At 43.5% G+C, this 24452-nt stretch overlaps 1 protein-coding gene across 3 annotated transcripts in view; it reads left to right on the forward strand.

Moving 5' to 3' along the window:
* LOC127044827 (glutamate decarboxylase 1-like) overlaps positions 1–24452 on the forward strand; it is a 75175-nt gene that overhangs the window by 46683 nt on the left and 4040 nt on the right. For all 3 annotated transcript variants that reach the window (XM_050940040.1, XM_050940041.1, XM_050940042.1), the window contains 6 exons: positions 6534–6588; positions 9289–9405; positions 10958–11022; positions 11586–11664; positions 21292–21441; positions 23936–24043. In XM_050940040.1, the coding sequence (XP_050795997.1) occupies positions 6534–6588; positions 9289–9405; positions 10958–11022; positions 11586–11664; positions 21292–21441; positions 23936–24043 (574 nt within the window). The remainder of the gene's footprint in view (positions 1–6533; positions 6589–9288; positions 9406–10957; positions 11023–11585; positions 11665–21291; positions 21442–23935; positions 24044–24452) is intronic.

Raw genomic sequence — 24452 nt, forward strand, 5'->3', positions numbered from 1 at the left:
CAGGGGCAGTGGAGGAAGTCCCGCGGGAGCTCAGGGGCAAAGGCTTCTACTCCCGGTACTTCCTCATACCAAAAGCAAAAAGGGACTTGAGACTCATCCTAGACTTGTGGCGGCTGAACAAGTTTGTACAGAAGGTCAAGTTCCGCATGGTCTCCCTGTCCTCGATCATCCCCTCCCTGGATCCAGGAGATTGGTATGCTGCCCTCTACTTAAAGGACGCCGATTTCCACATCCCCAAAATTCCACGGCACCCCCGGTACCTCAGGTTCGTCATGTCCAGCGTCCATCTGCAGTTCACGGTGATCCCGTTTGGCCTGTCAGCTGCTCCCCTGGTCTTCACAAAGTGCATGGCGGTTGTGGCGGCCTTCCTGCGCAGGCATGGCATCCAAGTATTCCCCTACCTGGATAACTGGCTCATAAAGGGCCACTCCATGGAGCAGGTAGAGACCCAGGTGCTGTTCATCAGGTGGACCTTTCTTGATCTGGGCCTCCTCTTTAACGATGCCAAATCCACTCTGTCTCCAATGCAACGCATAGAGTTCATAGGAGCGGTTCTGGATTCCACACACACGCCAAAGCGTATCTGCCAGAGTCCAGGTGCCGTGCAATTTCCGAGCTCATCCTCGGACTGCACCGCGCCCCAGTCACCGCGGTGTGAGTTTGCCTCTGGCTGTTGGGCCCCATGGTTGCATGCACCTATGTGGTGACCCACGCCAGACTCCGGCTTCACCCACTGCAGTCCTGGTTGGCGACAGTTTATCGCCCGGTCAGGGACCCCCTGGACTCAGTGGTGTCCATTCCCCGCTTGGTGCTGCGCTCGCTTCAGTGGTGGCTCAACCTGCAGGAAGTCTGCGTGGGCGTTCCCTTTGCTGCCCCACAGCCCTCCCTCTCCTTGGTGACGGATGCCTCGGATCGATGTTGGGGAGCACACCTGGGATGCCTCAGGATGCAGGGCTTGTGGTCACCGTAGAACCTCGAGTTGCATATCAATGTCAGGGAGTTGAGAGCGGTCCGCCTGGCGTGTTTCACCTTCCTGTCCCACCTGGCCGGCAGGTGTGTTTCAGTCCTTTCGGACAACATGGCTGCAGTCTTTTATCTCAACAAATAGGAGAGTGCACGCTCCTCTCCCCTCTGCAGGGAAGCCCTTGCACTGTGGGATTTCTGCGTCCACAATGCCACCCACCTGACAGCATTCTGTCTTCTGGGGGAGCAGAACAGGTTGGCGGACACCCTCAGCCACTCGTTCCAGGGTCACAAGTGGTCCCTCTGATGGGACGTTGTGTGCTCAATTTTCCAGCTTTGAGGTTTTCCCCAGCTAGACCTGTTTGCCTCCAGGGAAAAAAGGAAGTGCCGACGGTTTTGCTCCCTTTTGGGCCGCAGTCGGGGGTCTCTGTCAGACACCTTTCTTCAGCCATGGGAGGACGGCCTGCTCTATGCCTTCCCTCTGATCCCCTTGATACACAGGGTGCTTTTAAAGATTCGCAGGGATTGCGTCAGGGTAATCCTGATAGCTCCGGCATGGCCACGCCAGCATTGGTACACGTCACTCCTGCACATATCCGTTCAGGCACCCCTAACGCTGCCCCTTCTCCCAGACCTGATCACGCAGGACCAGGGCTACCTCCACCATCCGAACCTCGAGTCCCTTCACCTCACAGCCTGGATGCTCCATGGCTGAACCCGGTGGAATTGCAGTGTTCCCAGCAGGTCAGGCAGGTGCTGCTGGGTAGCAGGAAACTAGGGCCAACTACCTGGCTAAATGGAAGTGCTTCTCCATCTGGTCGAGTCAGAGGGGTCACAACCTGCTGGGGGTTCCAATTCCCGTTGTCCTTGACTATTTGCTTCACCTACAACAACTGGACCTCTCCCTTTCCTCTATTCACGTTCACTTGTCTGCCATATCTGCCTTTCATCCAGGAGAGAGGGATACCTCAGTGTTTGCAAACCGCTCGTTGGGAGTTTCCTCAAGGGTATGGACAGGCTCTTCCCGCATGTGCATCAGCCGATCCCTGCTTGGGACCTGAATCTGGTCCTCTCCATCCTCTCGGGGCCTCCGTTCGAGTCTCTGGCTTCGTGCTCCCTGCTGTACCTGTCGTACAGGACCGCCTTCCTGGTGGCGATAACCTCGGCCTGACGGGTGTCGGAGCTTTGAGCATTAACATCTGAGCCCTCGTACACAGTCTTTTACAAGGACAAGGTCCAACTGAAACCTTATCCGGCTTTCCTACCCAAGGTCGTTTCACAGTTCCACATGGGCCAAGATATCTTTCTCCCAATGTTTTATCCAAAACCACGCGCCTCCAGCGAAGAGCGGAGGCTATACTCCCTGGATGTCCACAGGGCCTTGGCCTTTTACATAGAGCGTACTAAGCCATTCAGATGCTCAACCCAGCTCTTCGTCGCAGTGGCAGAAAGGATGAAGGGGCTCCCGGTCTCCTCTCAGCGAATCTCTTCGTGGATCACAACTTGCATCTGGGAATGCTACCGTATAGCTAAGACGCCTGTCCCTCTGGTCATGGCCCTCTCCACTAGGGCACAGGCCTCCTCTGCGGTGTTTCTGGCTCAGGTTCCGACTCAGGAGATTTGTAGAGCAGCCACGTGGTCCTCCATCCACACGTTCTCGTCTCACTATGCCATCACGCACCAGGCTAGGGATGATGCAGCCTTCGGTCACGCAGTACTCCAGTCAGCAGTGATCTCTGACCCCATCTCCTAAGGTTAGGCTTGTGAGTCACCTACTTTGAATGGACATGAACAACCACTCAAAGAGGAAAAAACGGTTACGCACCTTTTAGTAACTGTTGTTCTTCGAGATGTTTTGTTCATGTCCATTCCAACACCCACCATCCTGCCTCTCTGTCGGAGTGCAGGTAAGAAGGAACTGAGGGGAGGAGGGTCGACGGGCCCCTTTATAGGACACCGTGGTGGCGCCATTCCACGGGGTGCCCGGGCCGACCCTATGGACGCTGCTAGGGGGAAATCTTCTGGCTGGCATGCAAGCGGCGCATGCACACCTACTTTGAGTGGACATAAACAACACATCTCGAAGAACAACAGTTACTAAAAGGTGGGTAACCATTTTTTCTACAAACGTTATTCCAATAGTAATACCACTTGACTAGTTGTCAAGTAACGTACCATTTAACATGAGTAAAGGTGGCTGAACCTGTCTCTAAGTAAAGATTTCAGCATGGGGCCCACATATAGGGTTAGACTGAGCTTTTACTGCTAACTCTATGTAAGGAGCAAGACATCCTGAGCCACCTCAAAAACCTTGCAGGGAAGGAAATTGGCCCTGGTGCTCCCTGTGGGGCAGAAGCCCTGAGCCCATGGGCAGAGCTGGAGACATGGAGGGCATTGCCCCCCCCCAAACTGTAGCACAAGATCATGACACTCCTGGGGGAAGCTCCCTCACCGCCCCATTTGCTCTCCCCGCCCTGTGGCCAGATCGCAGGTGGAAGGTGGATGGTGCCATGGAGCAATTAGCAGCAGCAGCAGCAGCAGCAGCAGTGTTCTCTCATCTCCTGCTGGTGCCCCAGGTTGAAGATGCTCCTCAGCTCCCCGCCCCTTTGCTCCCACAGAGGAAGCTGGTAAGAGCCCCCCGCATGGGGAGACCTAGCTCCAGGGCTGGCAGGGGAACAGGGATCACAGGGGAGTTCTCCCAGCACACAGATCCTAATACCTTCTCCCTGTACCCTGAGCTACCACCTGCCTGCACACAGCCCCAGCTACCCCCTTCCCTGCATCCTGAGCTACCTCCCTGTCCACACAAAGCCGCAGGTACCCCCCTTCCTGCACCCTGAGCTACTCCCCTGCCTGCACACAGCCCCAGCTCCCCCTCTCTGCACCCTGAGCTATTTTTAAACTTTTTGAGCTAAGCCCCTCACCTCTAAGTTATAATTTTTGGTTGCACCCCTTCCACCCCCAACCGAGACAGGCTGGGTGACCTGCTGAGGTGAGTCATGGGGTGGAGGTGGCATTCCCTCCCTGGACCTTGCCATGTGGAGTTGGCTTGAGCCCTACTGGCCCCTACCCCCACAAAATAGAAGTCAAACAATGCCTATGCCAAAGGCCACTGCCCCAAGACCCTTCTGCCCCCACTGGGCCCTGGAGTTTTTATAGTATGTTGAGGGGCCCCTCAGAGAGAAGAAGTTTGAGAATCCCTGGCCCAGACCACAATTTGGTCTACCTTTAAACTTACACTTTCTAAAGCCATCTTCTCTTCACCTGAATAGCTTTCATTTTATATGTTTACTTTGGGAGCAAGGCTGCTGAATTTCTTTTTGCAAGTGTTTGGGACGGGGACTATGTAGGAGTTTGTGGTTATGTTTCTCTTCCATTTTTTGCTCTGGGACTATATGAAGACATGTTTTAGGGCATTTCTGCAATTCTGTATCAGATACATTCTTGTCAAGAGGCCCTTACAGGTTAACAATACGTAACCCCCAGGCTCAAAGCCACTTTGAAGCATCCCACTGTAGTGTCAGCCCCTTTGTCACTGAACACTCATAGAAATACCAGGTCTGCAGTCCCCCAAGGAACAGTGTACGCTTCTGCTTGAATGATTCAACTATGGCACTTAGATAGATTTGTAGTGAAAACAACCATTTTATTATCAAAGATTCAAGAGGTTAGGATATCCTCAAGAGAGAGGATAATGGAAACAACAGGATTACACGTAAAATCATAACATGATTTCTAGAGACTAAACATAACTTAACTGGCTAGCCTCCTGTCTAAAGAAGATCATCTTAGCCCAAATGTCCTTTCCAGCATTTCAACCAGGGCAGGTTGTGATCCATTGTCATGAATGTAATCGCACTGACCAATCAATTCCTAAGTGCAGGATAAAGGGGTGTCTTCCTCGCCTTCTCCTTAATATTCCAAAGTACTTTGTTTGTACCCAGGAAAACACACTCTGCCCCTATAGCTTATTCTCTTGTAGTTTGATGATTTCACATTCCCCACCCTGTTGACTGCATATGAAAATGAGGATTCCATTGTGTTGGCTTACAATGCTTAATTACTTGCTGACAGAGATGCAGGTGAATAAATATCATTTGTCTGGAAAAAAACCTGTTTGCCAAGTCTGTCTTGATACAGAATTCAGATAACTCTTTACATAATCAACAATATTAATGTTGGGACTCTAGCTTTTATGTAAAAACTCATGTGACATTCTTCGGTGAACCAGAATGTACATACCAGGATAGGGTTATTCTTGTAACTCCATTGCCAGGTGGGTCACAATTTTGTAAGGGAAAATTTCCTATTTCCTGACCTGATCTACTCATTACCTCTGCATATCAGGCCACTTGTATTTAGGAACATAAGTATAGATTCATAGACTTTAAGGTCAGAAGAGACCATTAAGATTGTCTAATCTGACTTACTGCACAACGCAGGCCACAGAATCTCACCCACCCACTCTTGTAACAAACCCCTAACCTATGTCTGAGCTATGGAAGTCCTCAAATCAAGTGACCCGGGCCCCATGCTGCACAGGAAAGCAAAAAACCCCCAGGGCCTTTGCCAATCTGCCCTGGAGGAAAATTCCTTCCCTACCTCAAATATGGCGATCAGTTAAACCCTGAGCATGTGGGCAAGACTCACCAGCCAGACTCCCAGGAAAGAATTCTCTATAATAACAAGTATGCATTTAAAAGCCTAACAGTGGGTACCCAAGTTTGAAAATGGGTTCTAATTCTTTCATGGAGTACAATATTACAAAGAATTGTTTAATTTCTGCAGACTTGAAATGCAAAATCTGCAAGAGTAAAAGGAAATATTTTGCAGTATAGGAAGAGAAAAGTTTGCAACAATTCAGATAGAAAAGGTCAGTATATTAGTATGCCGTAATAAGATGGATACCAAAGAGGATAACACACTAGCAGCACTGATATTAGAAATATGGCTAGTATGTGAGGAGGAAAAAATTATTAACAGATTAAAATTAGCATGTATTATGCTCACATACAAATATGAGTATTACTGAAATTTTCTAAATGTTATGGGCCAAATCCTGCCATCAGACACATGGTGAAAAGTGGGTAGAAACTGCTATAGTCAGTTTTCTTCCCCAGGGCTCCGTATCATAACAAAATATTAATTTTCAATGAGTTTGTTCACATTAATGGTCTCTTTATTTAGATGTGATAAAGATCACAAATGCACCAGTTAGACCATCGGGAGTGCACCTTATGCAGCCATTTATTCTTGTGCAAAGTAGGTCTAAAATGCTACCATTCTCATTTGGCAAGGCTTTACACCCACTTTACACACACCTTACAAAGATTCAGGGTAGTGGAAAATCAGGCTTCTTGTCTTTTTGCCACTGTTTTATATAGGCTGAAAATATGTTGCCACAAAATATAAGTAAACATCACCAGACAGAGTCAACTGAATAGTATGTTAAATGTCAAGGAAGGACTGCTCCCCCCAACCGGGCTTTGATTTACTGCATATTCTCAAGAATAGCAGGATAAATAACTTAAATTTGCTTTTCTCCCTCCCAACATTCTACAATCATCTAGAGGGAAGATGATTCCATCAGATTTGGAGGCAAAAATACTCAAAGTCAAGAGACAGGTTCGTCGGTTTGTTTATTATTTATAACCTTGTGATATTAATATTGAGCTAAATCCAGCAATCCTCACTCATTGCCAAGGAAGTTAATAGTAGGAACCACATTTTCAATAGTATTTAACACTCAGAGCTCCAAATGCAATCTATTTAAATTAATGGGAGTTTTGGCAGAGAGAGGACTGTAGTATTTGCCTGGATTACATAGAAGACTTTTTTTAAGTTACAAAATTGTCTTACAATTAAAAGTAGAGAGTCATAGTATCATGGACATGTAGGGCTGAAAGGAACCTTGAATGGTCATTAAATCCAGTCCCCTGCACTGAGGTGGACCCAAGTAAACCTAAACTATCCCTGACAGGTGTTTGTCCAACCTGTTCTTAGAAACCTCCAGCGATGGGAATTCCTCAACCTTCCTTGGAAGCCTATTCCAGTGCTTAACTGACCTTAAAGTTAGAAAGCATTTCCTAATATCTAACCTAAATCTTTCTTGCTTCAGATTAAGCCCATCACTTCTTGTCCTACATTCAGTGGACATGGAGAACAATTGGCCCCTGTCTTCTTTGTAACAGCCTTTCACATATTTGAAGATGGCTATCTGGTCCCCCTTCTTCTGCCCTTTTCCTGTCCTTACCAAATGAGTTCTCAAAGATCCAAGTAGTTTTCTAAGTACCGTAGAATTAATTTCATCATGTCCTGACAACTTGAATACATCTAAGTTATTTAAATACTCTTGAACCTATTATTTCCCTGTTTTGGCTTGGTTTCCTTCGCCATTATTGTTAATATTAATTATATTGAATGTCTGGTCACTATTAACTATTTTAGTGAAGACTGAAGCAAAATAATTATTAAACACTTCAGCCTTCTAGAGGTCATCAGTTATTAGCTCTCCTTCCCTGCTGTATAGAGGACCTATATTTTCCTTTGTCTTTCTCTTGCTCCTAATAAATTTAGAGAACCTCTTCTTATTACTTTGTATGTCCCTTGTGCCTCACTTTGTGCCTTAGCCTTTCTGATTTTGTCCCTACATGCTTGGGCTAGTCCTTTGTGCTTGTGTAACCCACACACCTTCTGGGTGTGGTATTGTGTCCCATTTAGTGGCACCAAGATGACTTAGAGAAAGTGAGTCTGCTCTATAGCCTTAGCTAACACCCCCTTGGTTTTTAGCTAAGGTGGTAGAGGCTCATGCACTAAGCTCCAGAGGTCCCAAGTTCAATCTCACCCACTGACAACAGGGGTCGGCCGGTGTTACACTCGTCCTTAGCAATTTGTTTTCACTTTTTGTAGGATTCCTTTTTGACTCTCAGGTCATCAGAGAGCTCTCGATGGAGCTGTATTGGCCTCTTCCTATTTTTCCTATCTTTCCTTTGCAACTGGGATAGTTTGCAGTTGTGCCTTTGATATTATCTCCTTGAGAAACTTAAAGCTCCTCTGAACTCCTTTTTCCCTTTGATTTTCTTCCCATCGACCTTATCTATCAGTTCTCTGAGACTGCTGAAGTCTGTATATCTTGAAGTCCATTGTCTTTATTCTTCTACTCTCACGCTTTCCTTTTCTTAGACTCATGAAATCTATCATTTCATGGTCACTTTCACTCAAATTGCCTTCCACTTTCAGAATTGCTGTCAATTCCTCCCTGTTAGTCAGAATCAGGTTTAATATGGCTGTCTCCTGGCTAAGTGTTCCACTTTTTGAAACAAGAAGTTATTCCCAATACATTCCAAGAACGTATTGGAAATTTTGTGTTTTGCTGTATTACTTTTCTAAAAGATGTCTGTGTAGCTAAAGTCCCCCATTACTACCAGGTCTTGTGTTTTGGATATTTCTCTTTTATGTTCTAGAAATGCATCCTCTACCTCCTTTTATTGATTTGGTGGTCTATACTAGATCCTTATCATGACATTACCCCTTACATATTATCCGGAGGCTTTCAACTGGTCTGCTTTTTACCTCTTCAGGATCTCAAAACAAGTATATATAATCTCGATGTAGTATGCAACACCTACTCCCTTTTTGCCCTGCCTGTTCTTCCTGAACAAGCTGTACCCCCATACCAATATTCCAGTCATAATATTTATTCTATCAAGTCTCTGTGACACCAATTAAGTCATAATTTATCTTATATACTAATGCTTTCAGTTCTTCCTGTTTATTCCCCATATGCCTTGCATCCAAGTATAGACATGTTGAGCAAATCCCCCCACTGACTTTCCTCTTGTTCCTATGAGTCTATTATGATTTTCCATTCTGTGCCCCTCGCCTTCCTCCAACATTTAGACTTCTATTAAGGTAACTTTTTTTTACTTACCTGTGGGCTTGTGTCACCTGCTCCTTTTGAACCTCGTTCAAATCCCTTTTCACTAGGTTTGTGAATCAGTGAACAGAGATGATATTCTCCTTTTTTGTCAGGTGGCTCCCATCTCTTCCTAAAGGTACATCTTCTCTGGTTTCATTATTATGGTACTGACCAAACTTTCCATAACATTCACCACATTCAGGCAGAAACAAAAAATGGAAAATTTCAGTCTCAAATGGGAATTTGGGGAAAGTTGTTAATGTGAAGAAAAGGAGTGATGATGGAAATGTATTGCAACATTAATTATAGAAATAGCTACTGATAACTGATATGAGATGAAAGAAGAACACATTCTCTGAGCTATCCCTTCAGCTAATATTGCCTGAATTATCTTGTATTATTTTCAGGACCATATCCCACTGTATGTCAGTGCCACAGCTGGTACAACAGTGTATGGAGCTTTTGATCCTCTTGACAACATTGCTGACATCTGCGAGAAGTATGGACTCTGGATGCATGTGGATGTAATGCTTTTCAGAAATATTGCTCACAATTATTCTTTTATAGGATTAAAGTCTGGAACTTGTTTCTTTACCACAGAAAAGAGCGTCTGCTTTGAAGGGTTCCAATACAACTAATGTGTATGAATGGATTGTGATGAATAGACATACTTGAACAAGATACCATCTTGCAGTGAAGGGTGTGCTTGTTTAGAAAGGAAATTAAGTAAATAGCATTTGTTGGCATTCATTCAAGTCTTGGAATAATACAACAAATACTACTTCAAAATGCATTCTCTTTGTGTCAGACCAGAGCAACTCAAAATACCATAATACACCTCTCTGGCATACAATGAATTATCATTTTGATGATTATTATTCTTTTTATGACTAATCCTTTCTTCTGCATATAATACCACCTTAGTAGTACAGAGTCACTGGGATAAGTACAGTTCCTGGCACGATAAGCTGAATTTAAATCACTAGGCCATATTCTTCTTTCTGATACAGTTGAATGAATAGTAGTTAGTCATATTATTTTTTTACTCTGAAGTAAAATGTGTGAAATTTTAGCCAAAATTCTCAGTAGTGGTTGCCTAACTTTAGTTTGACATCTAAGTGCATATTTAGATCTCTATATTGGTGGCCTGATTTTCTGATTTTTAAATTGTTCAGAGCTGTGAGGTCTTAGCACTTCCTGAAATCAAACCAGTTCTATTTAGATGCCTAAATATTGATTTAGACCTGATTTTAGACAACCTTTATTGGAAATTTTGGGTTAAAAATAAGTTGAATGTTGAAGTGTTTCTTCTTCAGTAGATACAATGCTGTGCCACCACAACCAAGTTAAACATAAATGAAGTCATTTCAGTGTATTTAACCTTACCCATGCAGTCTAATCTTTGGTAAACATAAAGAGGATTTTCATATAAATTCTTCTTGGAGTTACTGTGCACTGTGGGTCAAGATAATTGATGGCTTCAGTTTGCTAGTCTAAAGAAAGAAGCTGGTCAAGGCATTTAAAAGAGCATGCAATGAATTAAATGTGATGGATCACAGACCTTGAACTTGGGCCCACAGGTAGTGCTCAGGTCCCAACTGCCACCCAGCAGTTCAAATTGACTTCAGTGTGACAGAATTCACCCTTCTTCCTTATTAATGCTGTGATTGTCTTATTCGTGCATGAAATCACATTAAAGCCAATAGACTATTTGTTTAATAAGGCACAATGAAAGTGGCTTATTTTTATCTATACTTATTATCTGCAGAATGCTATATAAAACTACATCTGTGGCACAGCACTTTACAATACTCTGTTACCTGCCAACAAATGAGCTAAAAATCTTCTTGAATATATGCACTTTGTTCCCTTATTGTCTGTGTGGTGTGGCTGGGTGTTGCTCTGTTTGTTGTTTCCTTTATAGATTGGATTTCTTGTAATATTTAATGCCTGAGTTGTTTATTTAACAGTTTGTATCTTTTAGAAGAAAAATACTTTAGTAACTATCTTATAAAGGATAGAACTTTTTTCTTCTCTTGTTTTTATTTTATAATGTTAACACCTCATTTCTTACAGGCAGCATGGGGAGGTGGGCTGCTGATGTCTAGGAAACATTCCTTTAAACTTAATGGCATTGAAAGGTAAGCGTGATGCATTGTGTGTTTTTATTCAGAGTAAGTCATCTCCCTCCCCTCTCTGTTGTTCTCGCCATGTTACCTCCAAATACCTTGAATCCCTCCATTAGCACACAACACAAAGCCTCATCTACAAATCTCTAAATAATCTTGCCCCATCACCTCCATTTCTGATCTCATCTACTCCTTTACTTTATACACTCACCATTTCTTTTTGCCTTCCTCCTCCTGAATTTCCTTTTCTCTCTCTGAGCTTCATTCCTTTATCACAGTGCTCTCTTCACAAGGAACAGCCTTCCTTTCCTCCCTGCTTCTCTTCCTTCCTCTAAATCTTTCCTTAAAAGCTCTCCTCTCCTTTTTATTAATAATTCCTTCACTTTTCCTACCCTGAACCTTTTTCCTACCCTTATCCTGTAAGAACGTAAGCTCTTTTGAGCAGCAGAGGTAGACACACATAATATGTCTGGACAGTGCTATATATGTGTGTGCAGGGGTCTTTGGGGAGACTGATACCTATTACATTTAACACTTGGCATGTTTCTTATATTATAGTTTGGTTTATCACCTAGGGCCAATTCTGTCACTTGGAATCCACACAAATTGATGGGTGTTCCACTTCAGTGTTCTGCCTTCCTGGTCTGTGAAAAGGTACCATAAATGATGTCTTTCATATATCAAAACTGTCTTTAGGTAATGGCTTAAAGTGCTAGCATGAAGGCCAACTAATGTGTTCGTGAAAGTTGACAAAGGCAAAGAGCAGAAACCTCAGAGCACAGCAATCCTCAACAGTCGCTGTACCCCTCTTACCTTTGAATTTTCTGATCCAAAAACCCTGATTTGCCCTGTGTTGTGGGATCTGTGTTTCCCAGCTACCAGTCAGGTAGTTTTAAGTCACATCCTAAGACCGCAGAATCATGGAACCACCAGAAGAAGACCTTTCCTATGCTGTTAGTGCTTAGTGAGGAAACAGACTCCCATAAAACCTCTTCAAGATAACGTGACAGTATGACTTCCAGGAATATACACTCTAAAGAGGCGAAATATGGGAAGAAAGTGGCCACACCACCACCACTCCTAAAGATGTCAGGAGATGGCTAATGGTCAGCCAGGCCCAAAGACAGCAGGGGATAGTAAGGACTTTTTTAAAAATAATGCTCATAATCTTAAGTATTGATTTGGCTGGTAGTCATGTAAACACCTTCACAAGTAAGAGAGGGATCTGGGCCAGCTTTGGAAAAGGATTTCCTGCGGTTCAGAAAAGAATATATAGCCCTTTGGGAAGAGTAAGTCTGGCTGATATCTAGATCTGGATTTCTAAATATATAGTCATAGATTTTAAAGGCAGAAGGGGACATTCTTACAGTCTCATTGGAACCCCTGCATAACACAGGTCATAACATTATATTCAGTCATTTCTTTGGTAAGCCCTGAACTTCTTGTTGAGCTAGAGCATAGCTTTTTAGAAAGAAAGTATTGAATTTAAAGACTTCAAGCAATGGAGAACCTACCACATCACATCCCTTGGTAAGCCATTCCTCTGAATATCCTCTGTCTGGATATTTGAATCAGAATAGCAGACAATTCACTGATTCCTGTTTGCCATAAACATATCTTCTCTGGAGGCAACCCATCTTTTGATATCAAAGGTTATCTGTCACACTAATGACTGACAAGTGGAATGTATCTTTCCAAATAAATAGAATATGAGATTACCATTTGTTTTAAATGTATACTCTAATACAGCATACAATACTATGCAATATGTCTGAGTTGATATTATTGTGAAACCCTTAACCATTGAGTTTTCTTGGTCTTGAGTTTTACCTTTTTATAATCTTAACATTGTGTTAATAAAGTTTTTTCCATGGTATGTACAAACACAGACACACATTGGAAGCTATTACAAAAAAGCCAGCATTTATCAACTGGCAGTTAAATTTACCATATACCTTATTTCCCATTCTGTGGCAACTTAGGAAACCCCATGATTTAATCAGTAAAATCAAATACCATGGAAAAGTAAATGTTTAACATAGACCAGTGTGCAATTTACACATGGTTTCCTAAGCATTTATTTGGTTGGTATTTGGTAAGATACCATCATTCTAAGACTTAAGGTCCTTACTATATTTTTCTTCATTATGTTTCTTTTATCTCCTCAGTCTGTAGTAGATTCTCTTTTCATAGCAGAAATAGCTTTCAGCAGCATCGTGAGCTGTCCGCTTGCAAATTTAGGTTGAGAATAAAATGTATTGCTTCATCAGAGACACACAGATCAAATTCTGTAGTGCTTTATGCAGAGATCTTTACCACAAAGTCCAAAGAAACTGTTAAGTGCTTTAAAAAAAATGAAAGACTTTTTTTATTTTATTTTATTTTTTTAAGAAAAATATGTGGAAAATGGACTTGATGTCTTATGGAGAAATCATTATTATTATATGAGTGTATATTACCAAGACTTAAATGATCTCTCCCCTTCAGATGAATGTAAGGCTATCAATATCCTTGCTTACTCCATAAGCTATGAACAATGGTTATAACCATTGGTAACTCACACAGTATCCATAAAACACACAAATATTATGACTCTAGCATAATAAAGGGGGCAATTAGATAAAATTTTACATATTCAGGATTTCATTCTGCATTTTTTTGTATATATGCATGATATGGGGCTCAGTGTCATATGCCTGATGAAGGTCCTATTTAATAAATTCTACAGATCAAGACGAACTAAACAAAAACCAGCCAAAACTGACAGGGCTATCCCCTAATAATCTAAATCCATTGCCATAACAAGAACAAGATTCTGTTACCACGACAACCAAATACACAACAAAGACTAAGAATTTGTTTATACAAACTGTGCAGGGCAAGCAGAGGTGTCAATCTACCTTGCGCTATCCTGATATACACTAGTTGTCTGTGTGGATCTTGCAACATTATACTAAAAATTCCCTAGGTCACTTTGATCTACCTCACTTTGACACAAGAGTGGATCAAAGTGCCCTGCGAACTTTTAGTGCCCAGCAGTAGGGTCCATATGGATGATTAGTGCATGGCAGGTGTCATAAACAGATAGCTAAGGGTTAATGTCTCTTTCACCTGAAGCACCTGACCAGAGGACCAATCAGGAAACCGGATTTTTTCAACTTTGGGTGGAGGGAATTGAGTGTCTGAGTCTTTTGTCTTTGTTTTCTGGCTGCCTGCTTTCTCTGAGCTTTGGAGAAGTAGTTCTACTTTCTAGTCTTCTGTTTCTAAGTGTAAGGACAAAGAGATCAGATAGTAAGTTATATGGTTTCTTTTCTTTGGTATTTGCATGAATATAAGTGCTGGAGTGCTTTGATTTGTATTCTTTTGGAATAGGGCTGTTTATTCAATATTCTTTTAAGCAATTGACCCTGTGTTGTATCATCTTAATACAGAGAGAACATTTGTACTTATTTTTCTTTCTTTTTATATAAAGCTTTCTTTTAAGACCTGTTGGAGTTTTTCTTTACTTCAGGGAAATTGAGTCTGTACTCACCAGGGAATTGGTGGGAGGAAGAAATCAAGGGGAGATTTGTGTGTTGGATCGCTAGCCTGATTTTGCATTCCCTCTGGGGGGAATAGGAAAGTACTTTTTGTTTCCAGGATTGGGAACAGAGAGGGAGATTCACTCTGTTTGGGTTCACAGAGCTTGTGTCTGTGTATCTCTCCAGGAGCACCTGGAGGGGGGAAGGGAAAAAGGATTATTTCCCTTGGTTGTGAGACTCAAGGGATTTGGGTCTTGGGGTCCCCAGGGAAGGTTTTTCAGAGGGACCAGAGTGCCCCAAAACACTCTAATTTTTTGGGTGGTGGCAGCAGGTACCAGGTCCAAGCTGGTAGCTAAGCTTGGAGGTTTTCATGCTAACCCCCATATTTTGGACGCTAAGGTCCAAATCTGGGACTAAGGTTATGTCATGGTGTGCAGCTGGTGGGAGATAGACAGAATCCAGAAGCCAGTAGAAATATTATATTTTTCTTTTCTCTGCTAAGGGCTTTTTAGCAGAGAGAAGCAGTTGGTTTTAAAAGGGAACCAGAGAGAATTTTTTTTTCTGCTCTCTCTCGCAGTTTGTGGCTTGCATGTTAAGGGTCTTTTGTCATGCAATAGCCCTCCCATTAGGAGGCAAGTACCAGCACTTATAGGCATGCAAATAAAGTGGTTTTTCTGGTTTCCCTTCATTGAACATTAGCTAGAGAGAGAAAAGGAAAATTAGCTAAAGGCACTGTTGCTAGGCAGACTTCAGGAGGCAACAGAGAACCTGCAGTTCAGAAGATAAACACCGGAGGGCACCCCAACACAAGAAAACAGGAACCATGACTTCTAAGGCAAAAATTGACGCCGAAGAACAAATCAAAGAAGCTGAACACAGGCGACAACTGGAAATAAAACAAAAAGAGATGGAGATGAAAGAAAGAGAAGAACAGATCAAAGAGGCAGCCTACCAAAGAGAACAGGCAGCCAAAGAGGCAGCCAAGGAGGCAGCACACAAAAGAAAACTAGAAGAAGAAGAGGTGGCCTACCGAAGGAAACAAGCAGAAGAAGAGTTGGCCCACCGCCGAGAAATGGAAAAGCACCAAAAAGAAATGGAAAAACAACAAAAAGAGAATGAAGAGAAGGAAAAACAGAGAAAACATGAACTGGAGTTGGCAAAAGCTGGGCTGCATGTGCCAGCCAACCCTAACAACCCGGCGCCAATTATTGCTCCACAGCACAGGAAATTTCCCACCTACAAGGCAGGTGATGACACCGAGGCCTTCTTGGAAAATTTTGAAAGAGCCTGTCTTGGGTACAGCATTCCCGAAGACCAGTACATGGTAGAATTGAGGTCACAGCTCAGTGGACCTTTAGCAGAAGTGGCAGCTGAAATGCCTAAGCACCAAATGAATGACTATAAACTTTTTCTAACCAAGGCCAGATACAGGATGGGGATAACCCCAGATCATGCCCGTCGGCGCTTCAGAACCCAAAAGTGGAAACCAGAGGTGTCATTTCCCAAACACGCCTACTACATTGCAAAAAACTATGAGGCCTGGCTAACAGGAAACAACATTCAAACCTTGGAAGAACTGAACCTCCTCATACAAATGGAGCAGTTCTTGGATGGTGTTCCTGAAGACATCACGCGGTACATACAAGATGGAAACCCCAAGAATATCGCTGAGGCGGGGGAGATTGGAGCCAAATGGATGGAACTGGCAGAAAGCAAGAAAGCTACTGTCAAGGGGAACGATTACCCCAGGGGGCACACAGACCATAAACCCTACAACCGAGGACAGCCAAAGACCCCACATACCACCCAAGTAAAGCCACAGATACCCTACCCTTCAACCTCACCAGTCTCCAGTAACTCACCTCGGCCCAGTGACCCATCAGATGGAAGATGCTTTAAGTGTAATGAACTGGGACATATCAAGGCCAAGTGTCCCAAGAACACCATGCGAGTGCAATTCATTACACCACCATCACACCAAAGATCCCCAGGCCCGGATGCCTCTCAAATACCCTTGGAGCGAAGGGAAAATTTGAGAGTGGGCGGAAAGAAGGTTACTGCGTGGAGAGACACGGGGGCACAAGTGTCAGCTATCCACCAATCCTTGGTTGACCCCAAATTCATCAACCCAAAGGCCAAAGTTACAATTTACCCCTTCATGTCACAAGCTGTAGACTTGCCTACAGCTCAACTGCCTGTCCAGTACAAAGGCTGGTCAGGAATGTGGACTTTTGCAGTCTATGACAATTATCCTATCCCCATGCTACTGGGGGAAGACTTGGCCAACCAGGTGAGGCGGGCCAAGAGAGTGGGAATGGTTACACGTAGCCAAACCAGGCAAGCTTCCAGACCCATTCCTGTTCCTGAACCGTCCACAGAGGCCCCGTCTGTGTTACCAGAGATCCAGACAGAGGTAGAGGACCCGGATTCCATGCCTACCACTGAAACAGCCACAGCATCTCCAGTCCCAGGCCCGGAACTGGAACAGCAACCAGCACCAGCAAGTGCAACTACATCTTCAAACTCAACGCCAGAGGGCGCCAGCGAGCCAAAACTGGCAGAAGCAACAGACAGCCATACCCAAAAGGCTCAGCCAGAGCCTGAAATACCCTCAGGTGCACCAGCGGAGAGCGGTTCACCAGCAACGGAAACAACCCCATCACCTACATCGCTTCCAGAGGGACCAAGCCCAAGTCCACAGTCTGAGGAAGAACTGGTGACCCCAGCCTCAAGGGAACAGTTCCAGGCTGAGCAGGAAGCAGATGACAGCCTTCAGAAAGCTTGGGCGGCGGCACGGAGCACCCCACCGCCTCTCAGCTCTTCTAATCGATCCCGGTTTGTTATAGACCAAGGACTTTTGTACAAGGAAATTCTTTCTGGTGGACACCGGGAAGAATGGCAGCCGCAAAAACAGTTGGTGGTTCCAACTAAGTACCGAGGGAAGCTCTTAAGCTTAGCCCATGATCATCCCAGTGGCCATGCTGGGGTGAACAGAACCAAAGACCGGTTGGGGAAGTCCTTCCACTGGGAGGGGATGGGCAAGGATGTTGCCAAGTATGTCCGGTCTTGTGAGGTATGCCAAAGAGTGGGAAAGCCTCAAGACCAGGTCAAGGCCCCTCTCCAGCCGCTCCCCATAATTGAGGTCCCATTTCAGCGAGTAGCTGTGGATATTCTGGGCCCTTTCCCAAAAAAGACGCCCAGAGGAAAGCAGTACGTACTGACTTTAGTGGACTTTGCTACCCGATGGCCAGAAGCAGTCGCTCTAGGCAACACCAGGGCTAACACTGTGTGCCTGGCCCTAACAGACATCTTTGCCAGGGTAGGTTGGCCCTGCGACATCCTTACAGATTCAGGGTCTAATTTCCTGGCAGGGACCATGGAAAAACTGTGGGAAACTCATGGGGTGAATCACTTGGTTGCCACCCCATACCACCATCAAACCAATGGCCTGGTGGAAAGGTTCAATGGAACTTTGGGGGCCATGATACGAAAATTCATCAACGAATTCTCCAATAATTGGGACCTAGTGTTGCAGCAGTTGCTGTTTGCCTACAGGGCTGTACCACATCCCAGTTTAGGGTTTTCACCATTTGAACTTGTGTATGGTCACGAGGTTAAGGGGCCATTACAGTTGGTGAAGCAGCAATGGGAGGGGTTTACGCCTTCTCCAGGAACTAACATTCTGGACTTTGTAAGCAACCTACAAAGCACCCTCCGACACTCTTTAGCCCTTGCTAGAGAGAACCTAAAGGATGCTCAAGAAGAGCAAAAGGCCTGGTATGACAGACATGCCAGAGAACGTTCTTTCAAGGTAGGAGACCAGGTTATGGTCTTGAAGGCGCAACAGGCCCATAAGATGGAAGCATCATGGGAAGGGCCATTCACGGTCCAAGAGCGCCTGGGAGCTGTAAACTACCTCATAGCATTTCCCAATTCCTCACTAAAGCCTAAAGTGTACCATGTTAATTCTCTCAAGCCTTTCTATTCCAGAGACTTACAGGTTTGTCAGTTTACAGTCCAGGGAGATGAGGCTGAGTGGCCTGACAGTGTCTACTACGACGGGAAAAAAGACGGTGGCGTGGAAGAGGTGAACCTCTCAACCACCCTGGAACGTCTGCAGCGGCAACAAATCAAGGAGCTGTGCACTAGCTTCGCCCCATTGTTCTCAGCCACCCCAGGACGGACTGAGCGGGCATACCACTCCATTGACACAGGTAATGCTCACCCGATCAGAACCCCACCCTACCGGGTGTCTCCTCATGCCCAAGCTGCTATAGAACGGGAGATCCAGAACATGCTACAGATGGGTATAATCCGCTCATCTACCAGTGCATGGGCATCTCCAGTGGTTCTGGTACCCAAACCAGATGGGGAAATACGCTTTTGCGTGGACTACCGTAAGCTAAATGCGGTAACTCGTCCGGACAACTATCCAATGCCACGCACCGATGAGCTATTGGAAAAGTTGGGACGTGCCCAGTTCATCTCTACAATAGACTTAACCAAGGGGTACTGGCAAGTACCGCTAGATGAACCTGCCAAGGAGAGGTCAGCATTCGTCACCCATGCGGGGGTGTATGAATTCAATGTCCTTCCTTTCGGCCTTCGAAATGCACCCGCCACCTTCCAGAGGCTGGTAGATGGTCTACTAGCTGGACTGGGAGAATTTGCAGTTGCCTACCTCGATGATGTGGCCATTTTTTCAGACTCCTGGCCCGAACACCTACTACACCTGGAAAAGGTCTTTGAGCGCATCAGGCAGGCAGGACTAACTGTTAAGGCCAAAAAGTGTCAAATAGGCCAAAACAGAGTGACTTACCTGGGGCACCAGGTGGGTCGAGGAACCATAAACCCCCTACAGGCCAAGGTGGATGCTATCCAAAAGTGGCCTGTCCCAAAGTCAAAAAAGCAGGTCCAATCCTTCTTAGGCTTGGCCGGATACTACAGGCGATTTGTACCACACTACAGCCAAATCGCTGCCCCATTGACCGACCTGACCAAAAAGACCCAGCCAAATGCAGTTAAGTGGACTGATGAGTGTCAAAAGGCCTTTACCCAACTTAAGGCAACGCTCATGTCTGACCCTGTGCTCAGGGCCCCGGACTTTGACAAGCCATTCCTAGTAACCACGGATGCATCTGAGCGTGGTATAGGAGCAGTGCTCATGCAGGAAGCAACAGATCACAACTTCCATCCTGTCGTGTTTCTCAGCAAGAAACTGTCTGAGAGGGAAAGTCACTGGTCAGTCAGTGAAAAGGAATGCTATGCCATTGTGTACGCCCTGGAAAAGCTACGCCCATATGTTTGGGGACGGCGGTTCCAACTACAAACTGACCATGCTGCACTAAAGTGGCTTCATACTGCCAAGGGGAACAACAAAAAACTTCTTCGTTGGAGTTTAGCTCTCCAAGATTTTGATTTTGAAATTCAACACATCACAGGAGCTTCTAACAAAGTAGCTGATGCACTCTCCCGTGAAAGTTTCCCAGAATTCAGTAGTTAAAAAGTTTTCTTAAAATGTAGAAGTCTGTTAGTTATATACTTAGTAGTATATGTAAAGGTGCATGTGTTGTATTAATCTGTTTATTTTAAAGTTCTAGAAGGAAATCGCCGCCAGTGAGCTTCCCCACTGTCTGCAATTTGGGGGGCGTGTCATAAACAGATAGCTAAGGGTTAATGTCTCTTTCACCTGAAGCACCTGACCAGAGGACCAATCAGGAAACCGGATTTTTTCAACTTTGGGTGGAGGGAATTGAGTGTCTGAGTCTTTTGTCTTTGTTTTCTGGCTGCCTGCTTTCTCTGAGCTTTGGAGAAGTAGTTCTACTTTCTAGTCTTCTGTTTCTAAATGTAAGGACAAAGAGATCAGATAGTAAGTTATATGGTTTCTTTTCTTTGGTATTTGCATGAATATAAGTGCTGGAGTGCTTTGATTTGTATTCTTTTGGAATAGGGCTGTTTATTCAATATTCTTTTAAGCAATTGACCCTGTGTTGTATCATCTTAATACAGAGAGAACATTTGTACTTATTTTTCTTTCTTTTTATATAAAGCTTTCTTTTAAGACCTGTTGGAGTTTTTCTTTACTTCAGGGAAATTGAGTCTGTACTCACCAGGGAATTGGTGGGAGGAAGAAATCAAGGGGAGATTTGTGTGTTGGATCGCTAGCCTGATTTTGCATTCCCTCTGGGGGGAATAGGAAAGTACTTTTTGTTTCCAGGATTGGGAACAGAGAGGGAGATTCACTCTGTTTGGGTTCACAGAGCTTGTGTCTGTGTATCTCTCCAGGAGCACCTGGAGGGGGGAAGGGAAAAAGGATTATTTCCCTTGGTTGTGAGACTCAAGGGATTTGGGTCTTGGGGTCCCCAGGGAAGGTTTTTCAGAGGGACCAGAGTGCCCCAAAACACTCTAATTTTTTGGGTGGTGGCAGCAGGTACCAGGTCCAAGCTGGTAGCTAAGCTTGGAGGTTTTCATGCTAACCCCCATATTTTGGACGCTAAGGTCCAAATCTGGGACTAAGGTTATGTCAGCAGGCTAGAGAGAGAGAGAGAGAGATTTACCCTCCCGATTGCTGCGCACTTACTGTTCATATAGACAAGCCCTAAATGTAACATTGTTCTCAATGGGAATGTGTTTGTATTTCAGTGTAATTATCCTACCACTTGCTCATTTCTAACCCAAGTTCAGTAGTTGAATGGACATTCTGAAATGAATCTTGTTCATAAATATAGCATGCATATTTATGGTTGTATTCCTGCTCTAGGGTCTTCTGCAAGCCTGTAATCAGATGTGTGCTGGGTATCTGTTCCAACCAGACAAACAGTATGATACAACTTATGACACAGGGGACAAGACCATTCAGTGTGGCCGGCATGTTGATGTCTTCAAACTTTGGCTAATGTGGAAAGCTAAGGTAGGAAAGGTCTACAGAAATGCAGCTTTAACCAGAAAAATAAATGTTCTTTAGCCACTCAAACTGATGCATAGGTGGAATGAAAGTTAAAGCTTAAAATCAAACTTTAAATGTATGGTTTAGTTGAGAGGAAGTGGTAACAGGAAGTTCTTAGTGGAGCACTCCCATCTGTGAAACTGTAGAAATCACACTGAGTTCAAACCTTCTAAGCTTTAGATCAGCATTAAACTCCTCTTTCATTTGCATTGGGCAGCTACATAGCTCCAGCAACATATTCCCAGGACCAACATGTACACTTTACAACATGGTTCATCAATGGCTATTAGCCAGGATGGGCAGAGATGGCGTCCCTAGCCTTTGTTTGCCAGAAGCTGGGAATGGGCGACAGGGGCTGGATCACTTGATGATAACCTATTCTGTTAATTCTCTCTGGGGCGCCTGGCATTGGCTGCTGTTGGAAGATAGGATACTGGGCTAGATGGACCTTTGGTCTGACTCGGTATAGCTTTTCTTATTCTTATTTACCGGTAAATAACTGACAGACTATGGAGAATTGGATCCTTCTCTTTCTAAACTACTGATATTGATTTAATCTAAGCATGCGGTGAATAGATACTATTGTGATGAGAACTAAGAAAATGCATACATAACAATACAGGAACTAAAATGATCCTTCATCCATAATCTAAACTGTTTTTAAGGTCCCAAAAAGACTAACTTTCATTTTTATTAACATATGTACTTCATGGTTACATTAGACAAGAGCTCTGATACTGCGAGATATCGAGCAATGTCAACCCCGTTGACATAACTGTAAATTCCAAAATATCACCTAGAAGATTGTTCTTGCATTGTTTCTGACTTATACATACTGAACAATTCATTAGGAGGCAAATGCTTATGACATTGCCAGTTCAGTTTTGCAGACTGAGGAGACACAGGTATATACTGCCTGATAAACAATCTATAAATCCATTAAAGTCAATGAAGTTATTGTTTATTTATACCCTGTAACTGTGAACAGACTCAGGTTTGTGGTCTTCTGGGTACTTATCTGAAGCTCCAAATCTCTTTTAGGCTCACCTATTGCTATTTAAAATCTGTTTCCCCCTCCCCCTATCTAAAACCCTATTCGGGAAGGGGCTGATTGCTCTAAGCTGCCGTTGATTTCATTCCCTCTCAGAATTAGGCCCCTAAAGATTTGTAATAACCAATTTCATTACTGGGGTGCTTTATTTTTGAAACCTGTCAAAGAGCTTTGCAATAAAAATGGTAAGACTCCTGTCGTGAGGGGCTTTGCTCTGTATATTTCAGAAAAGGTGTGTATTTTTTACTTTATATGTAAAACTGAACTGTTTCCTTGAGTTGGGGAGGATACTATAGCGTTAATCTGAAATAAGATAAATATTGCATGAGAAAACAGATGTTGCATGGACAGAAGAAAAAGTGCATACCTAGTCTTAAAGTTTTGCAGCATCAAAAACAAAGCACATAAACAATAGCTGTTATTCCAAGCAAAGTAAATATTAAATGATAAATAGGAGCATCACTGCCTAATGCTCAGTCTTTTTTGTGTAGAAGAGACATTCAACGATAGTGTAATGTGATATACAATTCTGACTTTATGATTTATTTATAACAGGGGTAGACAACCTATGGCACACGTGCCGAAGGCTGCACGTGAGCTGATTTTTGGTGTCACTCACATTGCCCGGATCCTGGCCACTGGGCCAGGGGGCTCTGCATTTTAATTTAATTTTAAGTGAAGCTTCTTAAACATTTTAAAAAGCTTATTTGCTTTACATACAGCAATAGTTCAGTTATATATTATAGACTTATAGAAAGAGACCTTCTGAAAATGTTAAAATGTGTTACTGGCCTGCAAAACCTTAAATTAGAGTGAATAAATGAAGACTCGGCACACTACTTCCAAAAGATTGCCAACCCCTGATTTATAATTTACAAAAACGAGTTAGAATTTCAACAATAGTGGAACAAAGATTAGGACAAGAAGCATAGCCAAATTCTGAATCCGTTAAAACAGTGCTATATTAGCTACTGGAGTAAACCCCATTATCCCCTAAATAGGAAATATGTCCTCAATGGCAAGGTAAAGAAAAAAAAGGAGGGGAGCATAATTTATCAACTAAATTGGTTATAAAGATCTGTCAAAGTTCAATCCCTACCATGCATTCAAAAGCTCAGATAGATTAGACTTCATTTGATGTGGTTTTAGTTTAAGCTCAATTGTTATGTAGATCCATACTTCTTTTAAAAGCGAACCTTTTTAGAATGAGGTTCTGTATGTTATATAGAATGAGCATCAATAAGTTATATGCCGCAAAACAATAAAATACAGTTCCTCAGGACAGTACCCTCCATTCTCTCCTTCAAGCTCATTCCTGTACAATAAAATTATTGTTTGTTTTTCCCAACATGGCTCAAACCACTCTTGGAGCTCACTTTCTATATGTTTTGCATTGATATTCTACAGGGCACTCGAGGCTTTGAGATTCTTATCAACAAATCCCTTGAACTTGCTGAGTATCTTTACAAGAAACTGAATTCAAGAGAGAACTTTGAGCTTGTATTTGATGCTGAAGTAAGTATCAAAATATTCCTCCGTTCTCTTTTTCAGTATGTATTCTCATCTACTTTACATGTGATTTAATTTCCATATAAAAAGCTAACTTATTTTCCTGTTGTCACTTTCCCTGTCTAATTGAAATAGGCTCTTCATAGATAGGATATATTCATTTTGCACAGTAGAAATGAGTCTCACCATAATATCCATTTCCTGAATGAACAGAGTATTTTTAAATTCTCTGTGTTGCTCATCCAGCCTCTGGGATTACAAACAAAGGTGGCAAACCAAATTTAGGTGATGGTTTTCTTTTGCAATAACATGGACAGTTGTAAACAATTAACTGGGCAATTAAGGACTTGATTCTGCAAGGTACAGAGTAGAGCTGGCTGTAAATTTGTGGCTGCATTGACTGAACAGTTTTTTT

Source organism: Gopherus flavomarginatus, chromosome 2, assembly GCF_025201925.1.
Source record: "Gopherus flavomarginatus isolate rGopFla2 chromosome 2, rGopFla2.mat.asm, whole genome shotgun sequence".
In the NCBI taxonomy this organism is placed as follows: domain Eukaryota; kingdom Metazoa; phylum Chordata; order Testudines; family Testudinidae; genus Gopherus; species Gopherus flavomarginatus.